We start from the raw sequence: 22500 nt of genomic DNA, 5'->3' as shown, positions 1-22500 counted from the left end.
GAGAGAGAGAGAGAGAGGGGGGGAAGAGGGAGAGGGAGGGAGAGATATGAAAACAATGAAAAAAAAAAACATCAAACAAAAACCTTAAATGCATCCTTACGCATTTCAACAACCAACTCCCCTACTCAACACCTCACCATCCAAACAACCCGAAGAGAGAGCTCGTGTCAAAGATACCCCCAAAATACCACTCATTAGGCAATGATAACGATCATCACCCCGGCCATTCAAGGAACGCGGTGTGCGTTGTTTAAATGTTCCCTTCGTGCTCGTCGTCCAGACTCCTCAGACACCAAAGACACCCAACTTCTCTGTCGGTCTTGTTGCGCTTGCACTTTCACTTTTGGGAAAATCTTTTTTCTTTTCTTTTTTTTTTCTTTTGTTTTCAGTTCTCTTACTTTGGAATATTCCTTTTCTCTCTTTTTCCTTTCCTTTCCAATTCCCTAGTTCTTTTGCTTTGGAGTATTCCTACCCCCCCACTCTGTCTTTCCCTCTCCATTTCCATTACTTTGGAATATTCCCACTCCCTCCCTGGTTTTTCCCCACTTCTTCTAGACTCTGTTCTTCACAAAGATCTCGGGCGAGCTAAAAGGAACAGCCCTCAAACATTACTTCTCTCTCCTAACCCACAAGCCCCTAACCCCTAGGATATCTCAGGACTCCTAGCAATGGCATCGAATGAAGGAAGCAACAGCGATGGCCCTGTGGTATTCAACCCACGACCAGAAAAGCTGAGTAATTCTAATTAGATGCAAGTCGGTGTGTCGAAATCCCTGCTGTCCTCTCTCCCTCTCTCCTCTCTCCACTCACTCACTCACTCACTCACTCAACTCACCCACTCACTCACTTTCTCATCCCCCCCCTCTCTCTCTCTCTCTCTCTCTCTCTCCTTCTCTCTCTCTCTCTCTCCTTCTCTCTCTCTCTCTCTTTCTCTTTCTCTTTCACACACACACTCACACACATACACATACACATACACATACACATACACATACACATACACATATACACACACACACACACACACACACTCAATCAATAGGCTATAGGTTCAATGCCTTATATAATTTCGGGTTTGGTTGTACAAGGCTTACAAAGACTTAAAATTGCGGATTTCAAAGACATAACAGAAAGAAAGGAAGAAAAAAAGACGAAAGAAAAACAATCTAGGAAAGAAAAAACAACAATAACTGGATAAGAAAGAATTTAAAAAAAACACACACAAGAAGAATAGAAGAAATAACATAAAAGGAGAGCACACAAGTTACGAATGACCATCCCACAGGCAAGAGACTGAGCCAGGCCAAGGCCGACGTCGCCGAGAGCGTCCCATCCCAGGGCAAAACGCAAAGCAATCATGGAGTAACCGGAAACGGCTCCTTACCACCGTAAAAATAAACTGCACCACATCATCAGCATCAGACCGCCGCTGGGATGAACAACTATCAGAGACACCAGAGAGAAATAAACATAGCAAAAAATATATATGGCTATACTGCCCGTATACCTTACTACATATTTCTTGGAGAGAGAGAGAGAGAGAGAGAGAGAGAGAGAGAGAGAGAGAGAGAGAGAGAGAGAGAGAGAGAGAAAGAAAGAGAAAGAGAAAGAGAAAGAGAGAGAGAGAGAGAGAGAAAGAAAAAGAGAAATAGAATGAGAAAATGAAAGAGAGAGAAAAAAGAAAGAGAAAGAGAGAGAGAAAGAAAGAGAAAGAGAAAGAGAAAAAGAAAGAGAAAGAAAAAGAGAGAAAGAAAAAGAAAAAGAGAGGAAGAAAGAGAACGACAGGGAGAGAGAGAGAACGACAGGGAGAGAGAGAGAACGACAGGGAGAGAGAGAGAACGACAGGGAGAGAGAGAGAACGACAGGGAGAGAGAGAGAACGACAGGGAGAGAGAGAGAACGACAGGGAGAGAGAGAGAACGACAGGGAGAGAGAGAGAACGACAGGGAGAGAGAGAGAAGAGAGAGAGAACGAGAGAACGACAGGGAGAGAGAGAGAGCGAGAGAACAACAGGGAGAGAGAGAGAGCGAGAGAACGACAGGGAGAGAGAGAGAGCGAGAGAACGACAGGGAGAGAGAGAGAGCGAGAGAACGACAGGGAGAGAGAGAGAACGAGAGAACGACAGGAAGAGAGAACAAGAGAACGACAGGAAGAGAGAGAGAACAAGAGAACGACAGGAAGAGAGAGAGCGAGAGAACGACAGGGCGAGAGAGAGCGAGAGAACGAGAGAACAACAGGGAGAGAGAGAGAACGAGAGAACGACAGGAAGAGAGAGAGAACAAGAGAACGACATGGAGAGAGAGAGAATGAGAGAAAGAGAACGAGAGAACGACAGGGGGAGAGAGAGAACGAGAGAACGAGAGAACGACAGGGAGAGAGAGAGAACGAGAGAACGCCAGGGAGAAAGAGAGAATGAGAGAACGACAGGGAGAGAGAGAACGAGAGAATGGCAGGGAGAGAGAGAACGAGAGAACGACAGGGAGAGAGAGAACGAGAGAACGGCAGGGAGAGAGAGAGAACAAGAGAATGACAGGGGGGGGGGGGGGGGAGAGAGAGAGAGAGAGAGAGAGAGAGAGAGAGAGAGAGAGAGAGAGAGAGAGAGAGAGAGAGAGAGAGAGAGAGAGAGAGAGAGAGAGAGAGAAGAAAAGGAGAGGAAAAAAGGAGAAGGAGAGATTGACTGACACAGAGACAGAAGCCGAAGCAGCATAAAGAAATTGAGATAGGGAAAGAGAGAATAAACACAAAACAGCCTCCATACAAAAATCAAAAGAAAACCATAAACCCTTATTACTGACCTGCTAAGTTGTCTAGCATGTATGAGAGGAGTTTCAGTGTTCCATTGGACTCAGAGTAGACGGCTTGGATCTCCATTGCTAGAGGGTTACCCTTCAACCCAATATTTTGAAGGTTGAAGAGTTTGCCTATTTCGTAAGGCAGAACACGCAGTTGGTTGTTGTTGAGCAGCAGTTCCCTGTAAGAAAGAAAAGTTTTTTTTTTATATATCTTATTTCATACTGTTTCATACATTTCATGCTGTCTGCAAGTTAAGTCAAAATCTCAACTATCTTCTGACTTTTTTATATTCATTTTGTTTCTTTGTAGAAACTTTTCCTGAGAACTTTTACATAACTTGAGCGTCGAGGCTGGCAACTGCTCACTTCTGATTTACTTGCATCCTATAATTTCATTCCCATTTCTAATAACTTCTTTTCAATTGCTGTTAGGCTTGTCAAATTTTCAAACATCTGTTGATAACATAAAGCAATATGCGAATACATCTAAGCAACTGCTTTTCAAGTATTCAAAGCATTCAACCAACTTTGCTCCACCAATATCATAAAAAATTCCATCTGTAATCTCATTCAATTTCGCTTTCAATATGTTTGCCTTTTACCCATAAAGGAAGCATATCCTCAATTACTGATTGGGATCAAAACCATCCTCTTTTACAGAAAATGGAAATCTCTTAATGTATACATACCATATCACTCACTCACTCACTCACTCAAATGGAAATCTCTTAATGTATACATACCATATCAAACCGTTTGGTGCAATTTGTGACTGGGTGAGCAAGGGGACAACTAATTCACAGATAGAGCAGAAAACATAAAAAACACCAAAACAAAAATTTAATGTTACATCTAGACCTGAAAATTATATCCTTGAGTATTCTAAAACTGTCATATCTTACAATGAACTCCTTTTGTATAAAGTGTTAACTTACTAACAAGGTAGAATGTATTCCCAAGACAAATTCTTCAACCCTTCTGAGCTAGAACTGCAAAACTTACGGCATTCTCTCCTATCTCATAAATACTTCAGAGCTGAATGCTCTTTTCTATCTGCCCAGTAGTTTTTGAGCTTCAGTAAAGAAAGGTAACAAAAAATTGCTATTCTGAGATAAAAAAAGTTTGGTATGGAATTGTAATTTTTAACCACAGTTCCTTAGTTAGATATTTTTTCTCTTTATGAAAGAGATGGGTGACATTCTCTTTTTATTCTTTTGGTTACATACATGAACTTAGCAAGAAACTAAAACAAAACTGGAAAAAGGGCTTGATGCTTGATGCAGGTAGGGGAATCAGGAGCCTTAATATTTGAAAATCAAATACCTATACTAAAAAAAAAAAAAGATGTGGTGTGAAAAACTCCCTATGAAACTCTTGATTGCTTGTTCAAGTAATAGAATTTCCATTGCATAAACAAAGGTAGACAAAAATGCTTTTCACGGTATAATACCCATGTTCTACCTTTACTTGCTCCTAACATCTTTCAACAAACCACGCTGGTTAACAAACACACTGCAATATACATACATGTTCAGTATACTATGATTTGCTACTGATTGGTTATAAAAGTAGCTCATTCTATCACACACATTCAATTTCAAGGTGTATGGCACATTTTGGACAAATATTGGGTAACTTATCCATATACAAATCAAGCATATGCACACATGCACACACGCACACACAAACACAATGTATGATAGTATATATAAAAAATCACATGTATGTATGTACACATACATAAAATTCATTAAAAGATATTTGTATATATAAATAAAAACTTTCAGGAGAAACCTGGGAAGCTTAGCTATCTGAAAGTTCAAAGTTATGCTGTAATCTTCTATATCAACCACTCTTGTGAAAAAACATTACAAATTGATCTTATAATTCTTGATTTCTACTTCCATTTTTGCACTGACATAAAATGGAGTCCAATCTGACTTGGAAAAGAAATCAATTAAAGAAATGTATACTCCATATTTTACACTTTGTCAACCATTTAAAAAGTAACATAAAAAAAGTGATCTTAGAGGGATAAATCTTTGTCAAATAACCCCTTATATTAAGGATGGAATTTCCAACTCATGTGAGAGCTCTGAAGTATGAAAGGTCTAAAAAATAACAACCTGAAATTTCCCAAAACTGAATTTCTGGACAGTTTTTACGTATACAGCCCCATAAATCTAGATATACCTTCGCAAATCCTTCAAACTCTCCTAATACCCCAATGCCCTTCCCAATATGGCTTACCATCTCATTGCAGACCAGACACAATAGTCATTTCATATAGGAAAAATATTTTGATTTTAGTCTCTTATTATCATTATTCTAACAAGTTAAGGGCTCAGAAGTTAAATACCCAAAGACAAATACCTTAACAAAATACAAGTATATGATATCTGTGAACTGTCAGCTCAGGTTTCATTGCTGCTTTCAAGGATGATATGCAATATTATAGGTGCACAAAAACAGCCAAGGCAAACACACTTAACATTATGCATTCAAAACAACCTGACCCAAATTGGAAAGTAGGAAACTCTGATACTATCTCATAGCAAATTACTGATTAGGAGGGAAGGGACCCCGAGTTATAAATGTTGAGGATATAACTGACCTTTGGTTGATTGACTGATTTATCTATCTATCTATTTAATGACATGATACATGTGCTTCTGATCTTTAAAAGTTAGATGACAAAACACTGTAAATTTCTCTGGAATATGTCCTGCACTACTTTACCTCATTTGGATATGAAGTTCATTGAAAAAAAAACTTACTCACTTTCCATGAAAGGAAAACTTGGAAAGTATAAGAAACTTTTTTTTCCATCTTTAAACTTTTTTGTTGGGGGAGAGGGATGGGGGATCATAGTTGAAATATATTATGTTACATATTTCTCTCTTCAAATATTGTTGAAAGACATCAGCTTCAAATCTAGAAAAAACACAAAAAAACAACAACATGCAAATTTCATAGAATTAGTAATGGTTATTATAAAAATGAAAATACAAAAATATCCTTATAAATAAACATGCACAGTGTTCCAGAATTACTGTTAGTTCCCCTTGCTGTACAAGTTTCAGGACAAGGGCTATTATAGGAGAAAAACTGTTGTACAAAAATATAGAAAGATGTGAAAGTGGTAAGAAACATGAGTGTGCAACATTCTAATCCATTCTTAAATGATGAACATGTTGCCCTTGCAAACTAGCAGACATGTTGGAGCAGCACAAAAGCAGCTACATTTTCATGGCTGACTACCATCAGTGCAGGAACATAAACTAAACCCACAACCCTTGGTATAAGCTAGAGTTGTGGGTTTCTGTTGCCTTGTACAACAGAAACACTGTACTGGATATAACAATATTCCTCTTTCTCCAAAAATATATATATAAAAAAAAACACATTACAAATATAACCTCTTTGACAGGCAAATATCTGGGTGCTCAAGATAACCCATTTCAAGTGTGATTTATTTCCTTGGACTTGTTTCACTGTAGCTGAATTTATCCTCAATCTATACTCTGACATTTTTTTTGTTGAGGGCATATTTTCAAATAGAGAATGGTCTTCAATACAAGGCACAACTGGTAATATACAGAGCCGATTCATCACTGTTATCTCTGATCATATGCATGACAAAATCTAGGGCATCACTAGTAGCTAGAGCCTATGTAGCCCAAGTGTTTTTGCTACACTCTTCCTTTTCCTTGCCTCCCACATCAAAGGAGCAATTTCTGTGAGCATTTTCCTCAATCAGAAATGATGCATATCCACTAGCATTAGAGTAACCACCTAGTAAACTAGCATGTGAGTCATCTATTTTGCTTTTCAGTCAAGTCACCTGTGCTTGAGAACTTGAAAATAATTTTAGAATTTTGTAATTCAAACTTCTTCCTGCATTCATTAGGATTACATATTTCCATCTGTAGAAAATCTCAACTAATATCTGAACTACTCTCATTTACTCATAATCCTAGTTGCCCTAGCAACTGATCCTTTCCTTTCTGTCTTCTTTTCTTTTATAAATCATGTCACCACTTTTATACATTTAACCTTAAATTAGTCTTTTAATTTTAGCCTAACTCTGACAGGTATTTCCTAAGCCAAACGACATCATCACCATAATTTTTTTCATTTCATCAACTAGCGAATGATTACCTTCACACAATCCATTACTAACTAGGCTTTGAGCTGTAGTATGCTTAAACCTACTGTCTAGTTTCTTACACGTGTTCATAAAATCTGGATTGGTAAATTCTACCCTATTATCAAACAAGATTTTATAGCAACCATAGTAAAATCAAATTTTTCACTTTTACACACTTCCTTAAGTTCATAGCAACACCATCATTGAACTCTTTTGCTAGTGGTAAACTAACCATGGGTCTAGAGGAGGTCTACTTACACTTCAAACATTTATCAAATTTATCAAATATATCATCAACAAATTCAAAACACTACACATCATAAGCATCTGCATCTCTTAGAAATTGGAGAATCAAAGCACTTGTGTACTTTAAGAATCTTTTTCTCTATCTTATTCATAGGTTTCCTTAACATTAAACACTCAATTACCATTCCATTTATCATTTATGACAGGCAAAATATAGTGACCTGACAGATTAGAGTTCAAGAAATTTTTCTTAACCCATTGATGTGGGTATATTTTGAAGCCGAAAATAAAAGACTCCAGGTTGCTACAAAATCGGCACACAGAGCTGGCCCGGACTCTTTCTGTGCGCCAGCCGCGGCCGGCTGCTGCGTCAAAGCGCGAGCGCCGATACAGCATCATACTGGCAGGTCACCCAGCAATGTTTATTTTTTCGGGTCTTATATGTGAGACACTCCTCGTTAGTGGGTTAACAAAGACACACACCTAGTATACTAATAGACAATAGGCCTGCTGGTGCTGGTACATGTTTGAGCAGGAAAGGCTGAAAATGATATATGTCCCATTTCTTTTCAGGTTGTTTACATCTGTCACTGTTCTTTCAACGAACTAACCACCCTGACTGTCTCTAGCTACTTCCTTATATTGCACGGTGTAAAAGATGCAAAAATGTCTCTCATCATTTACCACCACCTGTCATGACAGGCCAGTGGACAACAGGCTGAATATGCTATGTCATATTGCCTTTTATATATTATAGGCTTGAAATGCCACTATGGAAATAAAATGAAATTTGTGGAATTTGCACTATCTGTTCCTATTGCACACAAGACCTTCATACATCAAATTGAAAAAAATCTATAGTAAACTTTTCCAATTTTTCTCCATTACCTGTCATACAATATTGTTAATGTTATTTAAAATCTCATATTTTTAGTTTAAAATATATTAAAAAATAGACATCCACATATATTTATTTTTCTATAAAGAGAATATTAACGTCTCAAAACTCAGTGAAGTAACTCCATGTTGAAAAAAAAAAAAAAAAAAAAAAAAAAAAAAAAAAAAAAAATCCTGGTTCAAATAGATTCTCAAAGTCAGGAACAATTATATTTTTCCCTCTTTCCACCCAGCAGGAAGTTTATATACATCATTCATCAAATATTTCATAATGATAATAAAAAAGTGTAACAAATCTACCTTTATATTCAAAATTCTAAATTTGCCGGTGCTATTTCATTTCAGACAGGATTGTTAGAGATGAGGGGATAGTTTGTTAAATAGTTTACAGTGCTATCCCCACATTAGTCAGTCTTAAACACTAGTAACAAATATTCATAAATATCAAATATGAAGACAAGTGCTTTAAAACCTTTTCCACAAAGAAATACAAATTCATCAGCAACATTTACGAGACTGTTTTACAATATTTTTGTAAAGGTAATCAACAGATCTTCCTTAATAAGGAAAGTTGAATAGCTTAAAGCTGTGTGATGCAAATATTCTATAATGCATAATAAAACTTTTGTCTATACTTTCCTTCTTTCACCCTGTAAGTGACGAGTTTTTCCCACGCCAAACCTAACCACACATTGGGCTATTCATATTTGTGCCACTTAAGCAAAAAATCAGAAGTTCATGGAAAATATTCCCACCAGACTTGATGTGCGTTCAGCTGCAGCATAGAGGACTTTTCAGTTATTGAAGCTAAAACATGGTTATAACACTACTTTTGTGGGGCTGTAGCTCCTAAAAGGGTCGAGAGAACTAAACATAAAAACAACTAATTGAAAAAAACTTTTCCATCAATTGCATATTTTTTTTCATACCAAATGTCATAATTCAATACCTTAGCTAGGTTTCCTTATGTACATGATGGAATTACTTTTGAACTTGAAAATGCAAACTCAAAGAGAACATCTTAAAAAGAGCATGATTCTCTCAATCTTTCTATTCCTTTCACAAACCAACTGAAGGGAATGTGTGGTTTAACTCATCATTAAAATAGGAGTCACTCTTAAAAGAACCAATTACAAAAACAAACTGCTTTAGACCCAAAGAGAGCTCACACCCTTTAAATGTATATAACTCATAGTGTTATCACAACTTTTACACTATCTTTGTGTATGAGTGGGATATTTTCTAAATGTAAATCTCTTTTTTGACAACTGCACAATAAAGGTATGTTAAAATAATAATTATCAAAAAACAGGAAATAAATACACAGTCAATTACTGCTACTTCAAACAGACCTTTTATGCTCTGGACAAGAGCATACTTAAGATAGTAATAAAATATCTGCATTCTAAATATTTGGCTCTTTACCCAATAGAGACAGCTCCCACAATATTGTGTGTAGTCAATCCCCACCTCCATTTTCATACATCCACCAGTCACCACCATCCATATTCATCCAAAGCCTAAAAATGTCAATAAATGATATACATTTTCAGTATATCCTTATCATTACCAATTACTTTAACAAAACAAAAAAGGTTTTCTTAAGAAAGGGGTTTACAAAAAACATGTATTTGTGAGTGCTGCCTGCATACTTCTAGCCAGGCAGCATTTTAAGGCATTCAAAACTGGTTATATAGTTGTATCACATTAGGTTTTCTTCACACTAATAAATTCCTGTAATCTATGTTGTCAATTTCAATCAAATCTTTCACCAGCAATACAGGGAATGCAGCAGCACTACAAAATGAGGTTCCCCTTTCTTTAAGTTTAAAAGGATTTTTTTCTGTTAACGACTTGCCGCCGGGGATGGTATGTCCGTACATGCCATACTCATGGTGTGTTTAATTTAGTAATTGTATTTACATATAGGTGGCTCCACAAGTACAAAGTCACCAATGAGCCAATTACACAAACTATGTCTTACCTGTTTACCATTTTACTCAATTTTCAATATTTTCTAGCATTTAATACTGCTGTTAGTAATGTCAGTAACAATATAGTAATCTTAATGTTTGATATTAATATTGATGGCATTAGTTAAAAAAACGTTTTTCCGCTTTTCCAAGGAAAAGCGAGGTCACAAGATCTACTAATTGACTCCTTTGTGGATAAGCATTGGCAGAGACTTCTATGTGCAGAAACATTTAACTAAGCATTGCCAAAGGGAATGCACCATTTTCCAGTCAGCATTGGGTTAATATACCACAGTTAATATGAAGCAATCATAATGAACTTTTTAACATATCTTAGCCATTGATCATGTACTAAATATTCAAATGGGGGAATAAAATCAATTCAATGTTTAGTGTTAGTACAGTGCTGTATGATCAAAGAGTCAATATGCATTAGAGTAAAAAAACATAGTAGTTTATCAAGACATGATATTTTTTCACTTTACTACCTCTCATTACTGCTGATATCCTCATAGACTTGAATATTAGAGAGCTTTACAAGATACTAAAATTTACAATTTTAATAATCTTTACACAAACTGAATATGAACAAACAATGCACTTATTCCCCCTTCAAACATTTATTCCATTACTAACAATTCATTAAACCTAATGGTATCAATATTTTCAATTATGTAAACTACTACATAGAGAACACACTCATTGTAATTGTCTCCTTACCATACTCTTTATCCTAATTGCAAATAAGATATTACTTGTAATATCAACACTATAAAACAACAGTTGGAACACTCACCTGAGACGCGTTAATTCGCCAATTTCAGCTGGGAGGCTGCGGATTTTGTTACATGACAAATCAAGATACATTAGGTGTTCAAGTCGGGCAATTTCAGCAGGAATGCGAGACAGACAGTTGTCATTCAGGTACAGAGATGTCAGGTGCTGCAGTGACCATACAGCTGGACTTATATTTCGAATATTTCCTGTAAAATGTAGACATAAACTTTAGTTAGGGGCTACCAATCAAGAGGGGAATTTTGAATACATCAAAAGGGGATTTCTTTGAATACATCAAGAAAGGACACTTTCATATATCACTAAAATCAACTGGCTGTCTGCCAAGTATCTTATAATTTGTTAGACTACTGTTTGTCCTTCAAAATTTGATCTTTAAAAAATTTACTTCCAAGAAAGTTAAAGCCAAGACATACACTCATATTTTCATACTGCATTTTCCATATTTTGAAGTATAAGCCAAGAACATACTGTACAATCTTCCATTCTTTGTATTGTATATCACCTTGGGCAATTTAAACATTCTGCCTTAATCTATTTTTGTGCTTTTCCACATGAATATAAAATATCTATACATTAATTCAATTCAGAGTACTATTAAATGTTCAGTCACTAGAGCCACAAAAAGATAAAAAATATAATAATCTTAGCCAGTAATGACCATAAGGCCAAGAGCAAAACTAAAGATTACCAAGGGAGCTAAATTTCTGCATATGGCTGTGTGCAAAAGTATAAATCAGTTGCTATTAAAATCACTTTCATTACATTTACTTGTTATCAAATACTACTTAACTCACAGATGACCATGATGTATTTTTTTATTTGTTTAGAAAAACACATACTCTTATAAATTATTGTCCCTAAATCCTATCACTCTAAAAATCTAAAACTATAGATTTATAGTAATAACCATTTCATCAAGCAAAAAGGTAATATATCTTATTTTCCTTTTTTTTCACAAACATCATCCTAGTTCTATAAATCTTCCTTTGCATGTACTCATAATATTTTACCATTTACATATTTCATTGATTTCTATATTTCCTTTCTAAAATGTATCTCACAAGTCCTTATCATAATAGAATTAATCAGACTCCATTCAATTCTTGGTTACACTTCCAATTAATCATAATTCATACACCTCTCTCATGTAATTATAAATAATATTGAACGCAACACTGATCTTTATTGCGGGGATTGTCTTGAGACTGTCTTAAGTCCACTTTGTTGAAATTGAGTTACAGGTAGTTTCACATTCGTACCTGCCTAGCAAATCTCCCTAATGAACAAAGGAGGGTAAGGGTCGGAAAACCATCAAAATTGAATAAAAATAAGCTAGTTAATGAAGGGGAAGCCTTGATGCCCTTATTAAAGGTAAAGAATCTTCATTACTGGCCATGGTGTGCCTGAATAAAAAGGGGAAAAGAAAAAGTCTACCCCTTAGGGTCCCTATAAGGGGTAAGGTCTAGGCAATTAACCAAGGGAACATGGTGCCAATGGTTCCCAGAGGCCGTTCATGACTGACACCAAGCCAGCCTTTCATTCTTTTAGAAAGGGGGAGAAGAAAAGACCAAGCAAAATTAGTCGAGGCGAGAGCTGAGGTCCCAGGTAGGGGTGATCCGCTACATTGGGCCTCAGTCTCCATCTCCTGAGACGACAATAACGAGCAAGGTATTGGAAGGGTTTACTTAGCCAAGATCAACTGAAAAGTATGTACTTTGTGCTTTGAGCTCCTTTGCCTCCCCTTTAAAGAATTATAATCTCTTCTACCTAAGCATTTACTTTATCTTTTCTTTTTTTTCAAGGCCTATATTTGTCATCTGCTATGCTGTATCAAAACGGTAATAATATGTCTTCCTTGAACAATCCATATCATCACTCTAATCTTAAACTCAGTGCAATAGTAATAACAAAAAAATTTACATTTTATTTTTGTTGTCTTTTCTAATATTTTCATATTAAATTTTTTGTAATACTGTAGTGGTTCCTGATTGGCCATCAATGCAGAACCACACCTGACCCATCTGGCTGACTCCTGCCTCAGAACCTCCCAAACCGGCCGAGCTAACATTGCCGGTCAGGTTCATAAGCCACCAGACCTGAGGTGGAGTCATCATTCACCTCTCATTTTTGGACCTGACAACTTGAGTACTTGGTCGCTTGACAGTAAAGAGATAAAATCCAGTTCAGTTTTCTATCCTTAACACTGATGACCCTCAGAGCGAACCAAGTTTCTTCACAATGTCAGCCACATACAGGTCACTACTGACCAGCTCTCTGACCAGCCTGGCAGAATGGTTCTTTCAAGTGGAACAGGAATCCCTCCTCAGGAATATCACTGACCAAACCTCCAAATTCCACAAGCTGGTCACCAGCCTCCCGCCTAAACTCCTTATGATCCCCAGCAACCTCCTGAATGATCCACAATATCCCACAAAGCCTCACTCTCGCACTCCTTTGCCACCCCCACCGACTTCATAGCACACTACAGTTTAACGGTTGGCTTCCAAGGTAAGACACTTATCCACCAGACTGGGGCCCGCACCCATGCCACCCCAACACTGGTTAGTGCCCCCTTTATATATAAGATTCTTCCCAGGACCTCCACCTTCAAGGACATCCTGTGGGAGTTCCAGGCTTTGACCAAGCCAATCAACTAAACCACCCACCCACGGCAAAAAGTCCAGCACCATTTCGTGACTCACAGTCCCCCTGCCCACTCTCGCTGCCGTCTGCTCGCCCCTGACAGATGTCGCAGTGCCAGAGAGGAGTTTGATCACATGCTGCAGTTGGGGATCATATATCCTTCCTGCAGCCAATGGGCAGCCCCTCTGCATCTAGTGAAGAAGGACGGTGACAGATACCCCCTGCCACACCTGCACTCCTTCTCCCACATGCTGTCTTTGTGATTGACCTAGTGCGTACCATCAAAATCTGATTACCGGAGAGGACATCCCCTAGACAGATGTGATTACACCTCTAACTTCCTCAGTATGCCCTTTGGTCTCTGGAAAGCCATCCAGACATTCTAGACCCTGTTTAACTACCCCCTGCCCAGTGCTCCACTCAGCATAGCAGTCTATGCCTCAAACAATGCCATCGGTGCTGTCCTCCAGCAACGTCAGGGTAAGCAATGGCAACTTCTCGCCTTCTTTTCGCAGACCCTGCTGCCATGCTAGTCACGATACAGTGCCTTTGATAGGGAACTACGAGCATCCTCCTCCTCCAACAGGAGGTCGGTAGACCAACTTCCCCTTGTCCTCCTTAACATCCGGACATTGTTCAAAGACCTGCAGTGCACCACCATTGAACCAGGGACCTTCAGCAAGCAACTCTTAGAATGGATGACTCAAGTGAGTAGCCAACCAACAAAACCCTCCTGGCAACAGGACATATACATGCCTCCAGGACTCCAGGATTGCTCTCACGTCTTCGTGAGAAAACACCTCTGTCCTCCATATGAGGATCCATTCCTGGTCACAAGACTATCATCATCCAACGCCCAAAGGGAGAAGACTTCATGACCATCAACCGCGTCAAACCCACACACCTGCAGCAGCTACACTAGAGGGGGAGTGTTGTAGCAGCTCCTGATTGGCCATCAATACAGAACCGCACCTGACCCATGACTGGCTACCTCCTGCCTCAGAACCGCCCAAACAGGCCAAGCTAACATTGCCGTTCAGGTTCATAAGACGCCTGACCCGAGACAGAGTCATCATTCACCTCTCACTTGTGGGCCTGACAACTTGTGTACTTGGTCGCTCGACACTAAAGAGATAAAATCCAGTTCGGTTTTATATCCACAACAATCCATCCAGCCCCATGGTCATGGAAAAATGCCCACTGAATCTAATCACTTTCCAAGAGCTTTGTGCATTCATGGCGAGTCATTCCTGTCACCCTGCCCCTCAGCCAAATTACCCATAGCATATTCCTGTTACTAGGGTCCTTGGGGTAAGTTTTAAAAAATACAGCTCCAAAAATGTAAATTTTTATCATCAACTAGATGCCAAAGATAACTATATCTCAAGTCGTTACTTTTTAACTGGCCTTAATCCAAAACTCTACCGACCCATTTTGCTGCTTCTTGGGACAATCTGCTTAAATTTATTTTTAAAAACTTTTCTTTTCCATGTAATAACTGCAGAAAAATACAAAGTATATTCTTTGGACTTTAATTAATGCACTAGTTATGGAATTAACTTTAAATGTTGAAACCTTTTATAAGTGCCGTCTTTCTAATATTACCTTTTCTGTTTTCACATCAATATTTATACTCATCTGCTACATGCACAATTTCATATTTTAGTTTCAGTTCATATCTAATCCAAGATTTGTTCATATCATTGGAAAGCTGATGGTATTCTGTAGAAATTGCCCATGGTCTATTAATCACAATAACTTTGTTTCTGCATAGCGTCATATTCCAATAAAATTGGACTTTTCAACTTTTTGTAGGGGTCACTTTACTAAATTCATTATAACTTGGGAACCAGTTTCCATATCTTCATCTAATAAGCAGCATTAGAAAAAAAAAAAAAAAAAAAAAAAAAAAAAAAAAGGAATTATGGGATCTTCTATACTACTATACACAGACAGTTCTTATCCAATTTAACATTTGTTGAAATCATTTGAAAACTATTAAAAATGCACAGAAAGTGACGAAACCTTTTTTTTTTTTTTTTTTTTTTTGAAAATCTGAAAAATGATTTTTTTTTCTTTTTGAGGAAACTAAGGCAATTTTTATAGGAATTGAAATGTCAATCTCTCAAGAATTTATTGATGGTTATGCTGATTTTTTTCTTTCATTGTAAAGATAATGTGGAAAAAATAAGGAAAAAAGTTTTCCGAGAAGGGCTTTGCCCTCTCTCAGGGGAATTATAATTAAAACTAACCCACTAACGTGGGTATAATTTGAAGCCAAAAATAATAGTTTCTGGACTGCTTCAAAATCAGCGTGCAGGGCTGGCCCGGAATCTGCCTGCGCACCAGCAGTGGCCCATGACGGAATCGGAGAGCAAGCTACGATCCAACATCACACTGGTGGGACACCCGGCAATGTTTAATTTTTCGGGTGTCTCATATGTGGGACACCTGTCGTAAATGGGTTAAGAACCTGTCTTTGTGCAACAAAATTTATTAAAATTACAGTTAACTGACTGTAAATCTGTGACCAGTATGTTATGATTAACCCCTAAAGGATGAGTGTCCTATATATAGGCAGGTCTGTGAGAGGACACTGGAAAATAGTTTTTCTTTTGTGATTTCTATGTCTCTTTCATCTCAAAAATCCTAAAGTGCAACCTTTTTTTTTTAGAATTAATTTTGGCAGGTAGAAGTGATTGTCTAGTGTACTGTTGTGCTGCATATCCCATCAGCTAGCATAAAATAAGGGATTGTGAGGGGCAGGGGAAAGAGTTGGGTGGAAATGAGATAAGTAGGGTGACCTCAGGGCCAGATAAGAGCATTCACTAATGGAATGTGGTGCTTATGATCTCATGCAGGGCTCTCAAAGTTGTGGAGTATAGCAGGATGCAGGGGCTTGAATAGCAGGGTGCATGGGTAGCAAACTATTATCTGTATCCGTTTTCTTTATCATCTACATTTAGAAAACGGCAGAAATGCTGCTGCTTAACAGCGCCTAACCCTGCATAGTACACAAAATTCACTTTTAGAACTTGTTTCAGTAGGGCGGGACTGTGAAAAGTTATTTTTGAGACCAAATGAAAAATAACCAGCAGCAAAGCCAGCCACAGATGGCGATTTGCTGGCGGTGACTGACTACTTTTGAGAGCCCCGCTCATATTAACCCATTACCGCTGGTATATTTTAAAGCTGAAAATAAAAGTTTCCAAGTGGCTACTAAAATCAGCGCATATTTCTATTGTGAGCATTTCAGCTGAAGGGTGGAATGACAGTAATGACTCACCACAAGTTCTTAGAGGGCAATTGGACTCGTTTGGCATTTCGGAGGGAACTTTTGCATTATTTCATCAATAAACAAGTGTGGAATGTACCATCCGTGAGCCATGACTAGAAAAGCTAAGGCTCCAGGGAGGAGGCTATATATGTACTTCAGGATCCTGTTCCTACCTGACAAGACTGGCAGCTAAGGTTGTACTAAAGAAAATTGAATATTATGAACAATTATTTTCAATGACAAAAAATAACATATTACTAATTGTTATTAATTTTGCACTCAGTTATGGACAACTTTGAGAGATGATATGGAGTCTGTGCAAGGATAAAGCAAACCAAATGACAAATATAGACATTGGAAAATGGCAAACAAGTTAAAAATACTTAGAAAATGAGGAAATAATATTCCAAAGGAGCAGGATAGAGGTTTTTCATTGCACATAAGTGTTCATGAATGCCTGGCATACCAGCCACACACCCGTCAGAGTGCCTGCTTGAGTCAATTTATTACCCATATCCAGATCCAATGGATTAAACAAATTATTCCATTCAAAATAAAAGAATATCAAACAGCCCCAACTATTCAAAATCAGCATAAAAAAGGCAATTGCAAAAAGTTAGACACATCATATATTAAATGACACCACCCATCTTTCCTTTAGTTGAGGATGTACTGTATTTATCTTCATGCTCTTTTATTAATAAAACCTTCAAGACAAATATTAATTTAACTTCCCTATCACAACTGCTTAGCCAACAAGATGTTGGCTGCAAGGCCTACCTGACTTCAATATATAGATAACTGAGCCAAAATAGTTTTTTTAACGAAAATTTTACAATTATACAGGCTTCTTTCACTTATTGCCTTCTGAACATGATCGTTGACCAAAACAAGATATGACAAATTGGGAAAGTCTCTGACACCTCCAATACCCAGTTCCACAAAAAACTGATTAAAATAAAATATTTCCAATCACATGTTCCAGTGTTAACCTCTTCGATCTGGATGACCTGACTATCAAATAATGAAAAAATCTGGCTTGATAGGTGGATGACATAAATATGCCTTCATGGGAAAATCTGGCTGAGGGCCAGGTGACATGAACTTCCCAGCATGATCATTATAGTTAAAACCAGGGTGACAGAAACAATTTGCCAAGAGTGAAAAAAGCTCTTGGAGGGTGATTATAAAATTATGGCATTTAGAAAGGGGCTTTTGCATTATTCTCATTGATATAAGAGTGAGGAATATAGTGTCTGTGAGCCATGACTAGAAGAGCGCCGGCTCCAGGGAGGATACCACTTCCATGCTCAGCATCCTATTCCTGACTGCTGTGCCTAGCAACGGTTATATTACATATAATTGATTAGAAAAAAATAAAATAAAAATAAAATTACACAAATCTCTTCTTTTCTTTTCTTTTCCACTGAGCTGTGGACAACCTAGAGAATTTATAAATAGTCTGTGCAAGGAAAAGAGTTTATTAACATCTGGATAACCAATCAAATGACAAATACAGACATTGGAATATGGTAAAAAAAAAAATTAAAAACATTTATGCATAAAAAGAGAAAATAATATTGCAAAGGGTAGGCATAGAGTCATGTCACTGCAAACGAGTGTTCACTGGCACCCAGCCTACATGCCGCACACCTGGCACAGCAGCCGCTCGTGTAAGCTTAATGTCTGTATTTTGGACCATGTGATTGTCGTGAAGTTATCAGATCCAAGGGGTTAAAGTAATTAATGGTGTATGTGAAACTTATAAACTGATAAAAATGTAAACTTCATAATAGGAATGTACTATTCTATTATTAATCATCAAGCATGATACACACCTGCTCCTCATGTTTCAAAAGAATGAGAAAATCTGACTGCAATTTAATATTCTGGATCCAGATACTTTATAGCCAACACCTAGACCAAAATCTTGGCATTAGGTTTTCCTGAGAGGCACAGTCTTCATCTAGGTACAATAACAATAACAAGCAACAGTAGTATTTGTATAACTTTTATTTCTGTAAAACACCCTGGCAGAAATAAGATCCTGAGTATGGAAATAGTATCCTCCCTGAAGTCGACACTCTTCCAGCCATGGCTCACAGATGATACATATTGCCCTCATTTACTAGTGGAAAAAGGCATGAGCCCCTTCCCAATTATCCACTGAGCTTGATCTTCCTCTGAATACAATCTTCCTTCAAGAACTTTGTGACCTCAGAACATGTCGTTGCGTTGGCTAATAAACTCAACTTTTATCATTTCACATTTACATTATTAATTTGACTCCATCAAGTTCTCATAAATGATCATAAAATTACATCAGGCATTAGTTTTGAAAAATTTGACATATATTTGGTGTCGTTTCATTTGGCAATCATTTGTCTGTGTAGCCTCAAAGACTGATTTTTCAATTATGTAAAAATGTAAGATCAGAATTATTATAAAATGATACTTTTTAGGTATTGTAGAAAGTGTGCAAACTTTGGCGGTACACCAAAGAATTAAGAATCAGGCTATAACACATCACTGACATTTTATTTTTCATTGAATGAGACCAAATACAGATCGTTGTGCATTCCATTTAGACATTTCCTGCCTTATCCTAAGGTATAATGATATTGATGGCAGTGCTGCATCACAATTTATAATCAATATCAATAATTGACTTTTAATTTAAGTAACAGTATTTATTTCTCAGGTTCACAGTTTCCACAAATTCAAGATTACATTTCTCATAAAGTATTGATTACTTTGATACTGGGATATGTGATTGGAGAATTTAACTCATTGGCTCCAGGTGATGTGACTCACATGTCATGAAAAAAATTGGCTGTAGGCTAGGTGACAAGAATGCTCTGTCCTTGTTATAAAATGTGAAACATATTACTTATTAATAGTCAATTTAATTACTGTAAGGCAAACCAATAATGGCACTTGTAAAAGTGCACCATGATTCCAACCAAATACTTTACCAGATTATGGTGGAGAAGAGGAAAAAGATAGCTCCGTTTACATCAATTTTTAACCTAATGACTACAAAATAAAGCATTTCCTGTAGCCTAGGGTATTTGTAGTACTGCATTTGTTGTTGTTGGGATTTCAGAAAAGTTTATCAAAATTCCTGTACATGCATATCCTGTCTGAAATAATACACAATGGCTCTTGATCCCAAATACTACATCTACAATTCCGCTAGTATTCATATACAACACTTTCACAATCTATTGTAATACTGCCTTTTCTCTTTTTCTCTCTGTCTTTTTCCCTTATCCTTGGTGATAATAGGTATTTCGCAAAGTGTTTTGATCATCCCTACCCAAAGAGTATAAATCATATTCACACAGTATCAACTTATTTGTACATGCACATGTCCATTATAACACAACAATTTTCATCTCTTTCTCCAATCTATTTACTTGCTATTAGCTCATCTTTACCACTTCAAATGTAACTGTTCAAGAAATTTTCTATTTTTAGTAAACGTCACTTTATCCCATAAAAAGTGATTTCATATATAGGTCAAGTGTGAAATGTTCTACACACTACATTCTGAATGGTTCTGCAGCTGCTGTTACCTTATACCCACAGGATGTATAAACCCTGCATTCACTTTCTGAGTCTGATCTTACTAATAAAATTCACTTATCACAGTTTCCAGTACCACAAAACAAAGGACAGAAAACATTTCATCTAATCAAATTCTCGGAGCCCAGAATGTCATCACAACATAAAAATGACAAATGAAGGACATAATTAAAACAATATCAAGACAACGCACATTCATGTATAAATAATTGGAGATAAATGTTATCCAAATAAATAAACAATTATCTCCATTAAACAGCTTACTAGGTACGATATAAAAGAATGAAATTGTAAATAAAATTTCTACAAAGAGTAGAGCTCACCTGTTATCTCAAGTTCTGGCCAGTATGACTTCTTCCCAGAGCCGACCTCATCTTGACCCATAATGGTGTGTGACCGCACCCGGTGCGGTTTTGATTCCTTTCCTTCCTTGGGAGTTCTTGACATATTTCACCCTGAAAAATATGGGAATATATGGCATATGAAAATATATAAAAAATATAGCCTATACATGATCCCATTGGCATCAGGTATATGCACTGGCCACTGCATTTTTTCTTTTTTTTTCTTTCTTTCTTTCTTTCTTTCTTTCTTTCTTTTTTCTTTTTTTTGTTTGCATACACATGGCTTCCACGAGTATTTAGTCACTAAGTAGTCAGTCAGTAGGACTAACTGATTGCACCTGATTTTCCAAAACAACAATAACAACAATAACAGAAACAAAAACTACAATAAATAATAATAGTAATAGTAATAGTAATAGTAATAGTAATAATAATAATAATAATAATAATAATAACAATAACAATAACAATAACAATCTAATAGTAGCAGTAATAATAATAACAATAATAGCAATAACAATAATAATAATAATAATTATTATTATTACTATTACTATTACTATTACTATTACTATTATTATTATCATTATTATTATCATTATTATCATTATTATTATTATCATTATCATTATTATAATAACAACAATATAATAAATATTGTTATCATCATAGAGATATTCATAATAGAAAATAGTACTCATCAGAGTACTATAACAATAATAATATTAGTAATAGTAGTAGTAGCAGTAATAATAACAATAATAACAAAGTAACAATAATTATCATCATTATCATAACAATAATAATGATAAAAAATAATAAATAAACAATAATAAGAACAATAACAATAATAACAATATTGATAATCATAATAATAAATTAAGATAACATTAAAAAACTATAACAACAATACTTACTGGGATTATCATTATAATTAATTATAATTACAATTATAACTATAACTATATTTATAACTATAATCATAATTATAACAAAAATAGTAATAATATCAATACTACGATTAATAATAATAAAAATAGCAATAACAATAACAATGTCAATGATATTGAAAATAAAAATGATAATGATAGCATTAATGACTGATAATGATAATGATAAAAATAATAATGTTAAAAAACAATAATAATAATAATAATAATAATAATAATAATAATAATAATAATAATAATAACAATAATAATAACAATAATAACGATAATAATAATAACAATAATAATAACAATAATAATGATAATAATAACAACAACAACAACAACAATAATTCAGATAATAATAATAAAAATACTAATAATAATAATGGTAATGGTAATTGTACTAATGCTACTACCACTACCACTACCACTACCACTACCACTACCACTACCACTACTACCACTACCACTACCACTACCACTACCACTACCACTACCACTACCACTACCACTACCACTACCACTACCACTACTACTACTACTACTACTACTACTACTACTACTACTACTAATAATAATAATAATAATAATAATAATAATAATAATAACAATAACAACAATAATGATAATAACAACAGCAACAATAATAATAACAATGATAATGACAGTGAAAATGATTTTGATAATAATGAAGGTAATGATGTTGATGATAGAATTTATCATTTAAAAATATATATATATATAAATAAATAAAAATTTATTTAAAAAATAATATAAAAACAATACTAATAACAATAACAACAACACCAAACACAATAACAATAATGAAAATAAATAAGAACTACAATATCTTTAAAAACC

At 35.9% G+C, this 22500-nt stretch overlaps 1 protein-coding gene across 1 annotated transcript in view; it reads right to left on the bottom strand.

Annotated features, from left to right (window-relative positions):
• The window catches only part of LOC113821298 (CCR4-NOT transcription complex subunit 6-like), a gene marked incomplete at its 3' end in the record, with an annotated part of 100350 nt that overhangs the window by 71531 nt on the left and 6319 nt on the right, over window positions 1-22500 (bottom strand). Inside the window, exons 2-4 of the mRNA XM_070114720.1 lie at window positions 20687-20818; window positions 10854-11040; window positions 2795-2970 (exon numbers count right to left, since the gene is read on the bottom strand). Coding sequence (XP_069970821.1) covers window positions 2795-2970; window positions 10854-11040; window positions 20687-20810 — 487 coding nt within the window. The remainder of the gene's footprint in view (window positions 1-2794; window positions 2971-10853; window positions 11041-20686; window positions 20819-22500) is intronic.

Source organism: Penaeus vannamei, chromosome 36 (genome assembly GCF_042767895.1).
Source record: "Penaeus vannamei isolate JL-2024 chromosome 36, ASM4276789v1, whole genome shotgun sequence".
Classification (NCBI taxonomy): domain Eukaryota; kingdom Metazoa; phylum Arthropoda; class Malacostraca; order Decapoda; family Penaeidae; genus Penaeus; species Penaeus vannamei.
The sequence above is the reverse complement of the archived record's forward strand: the minus strand, read 5'-3'. Positions and strand labels throughout refer to the sequence as shown.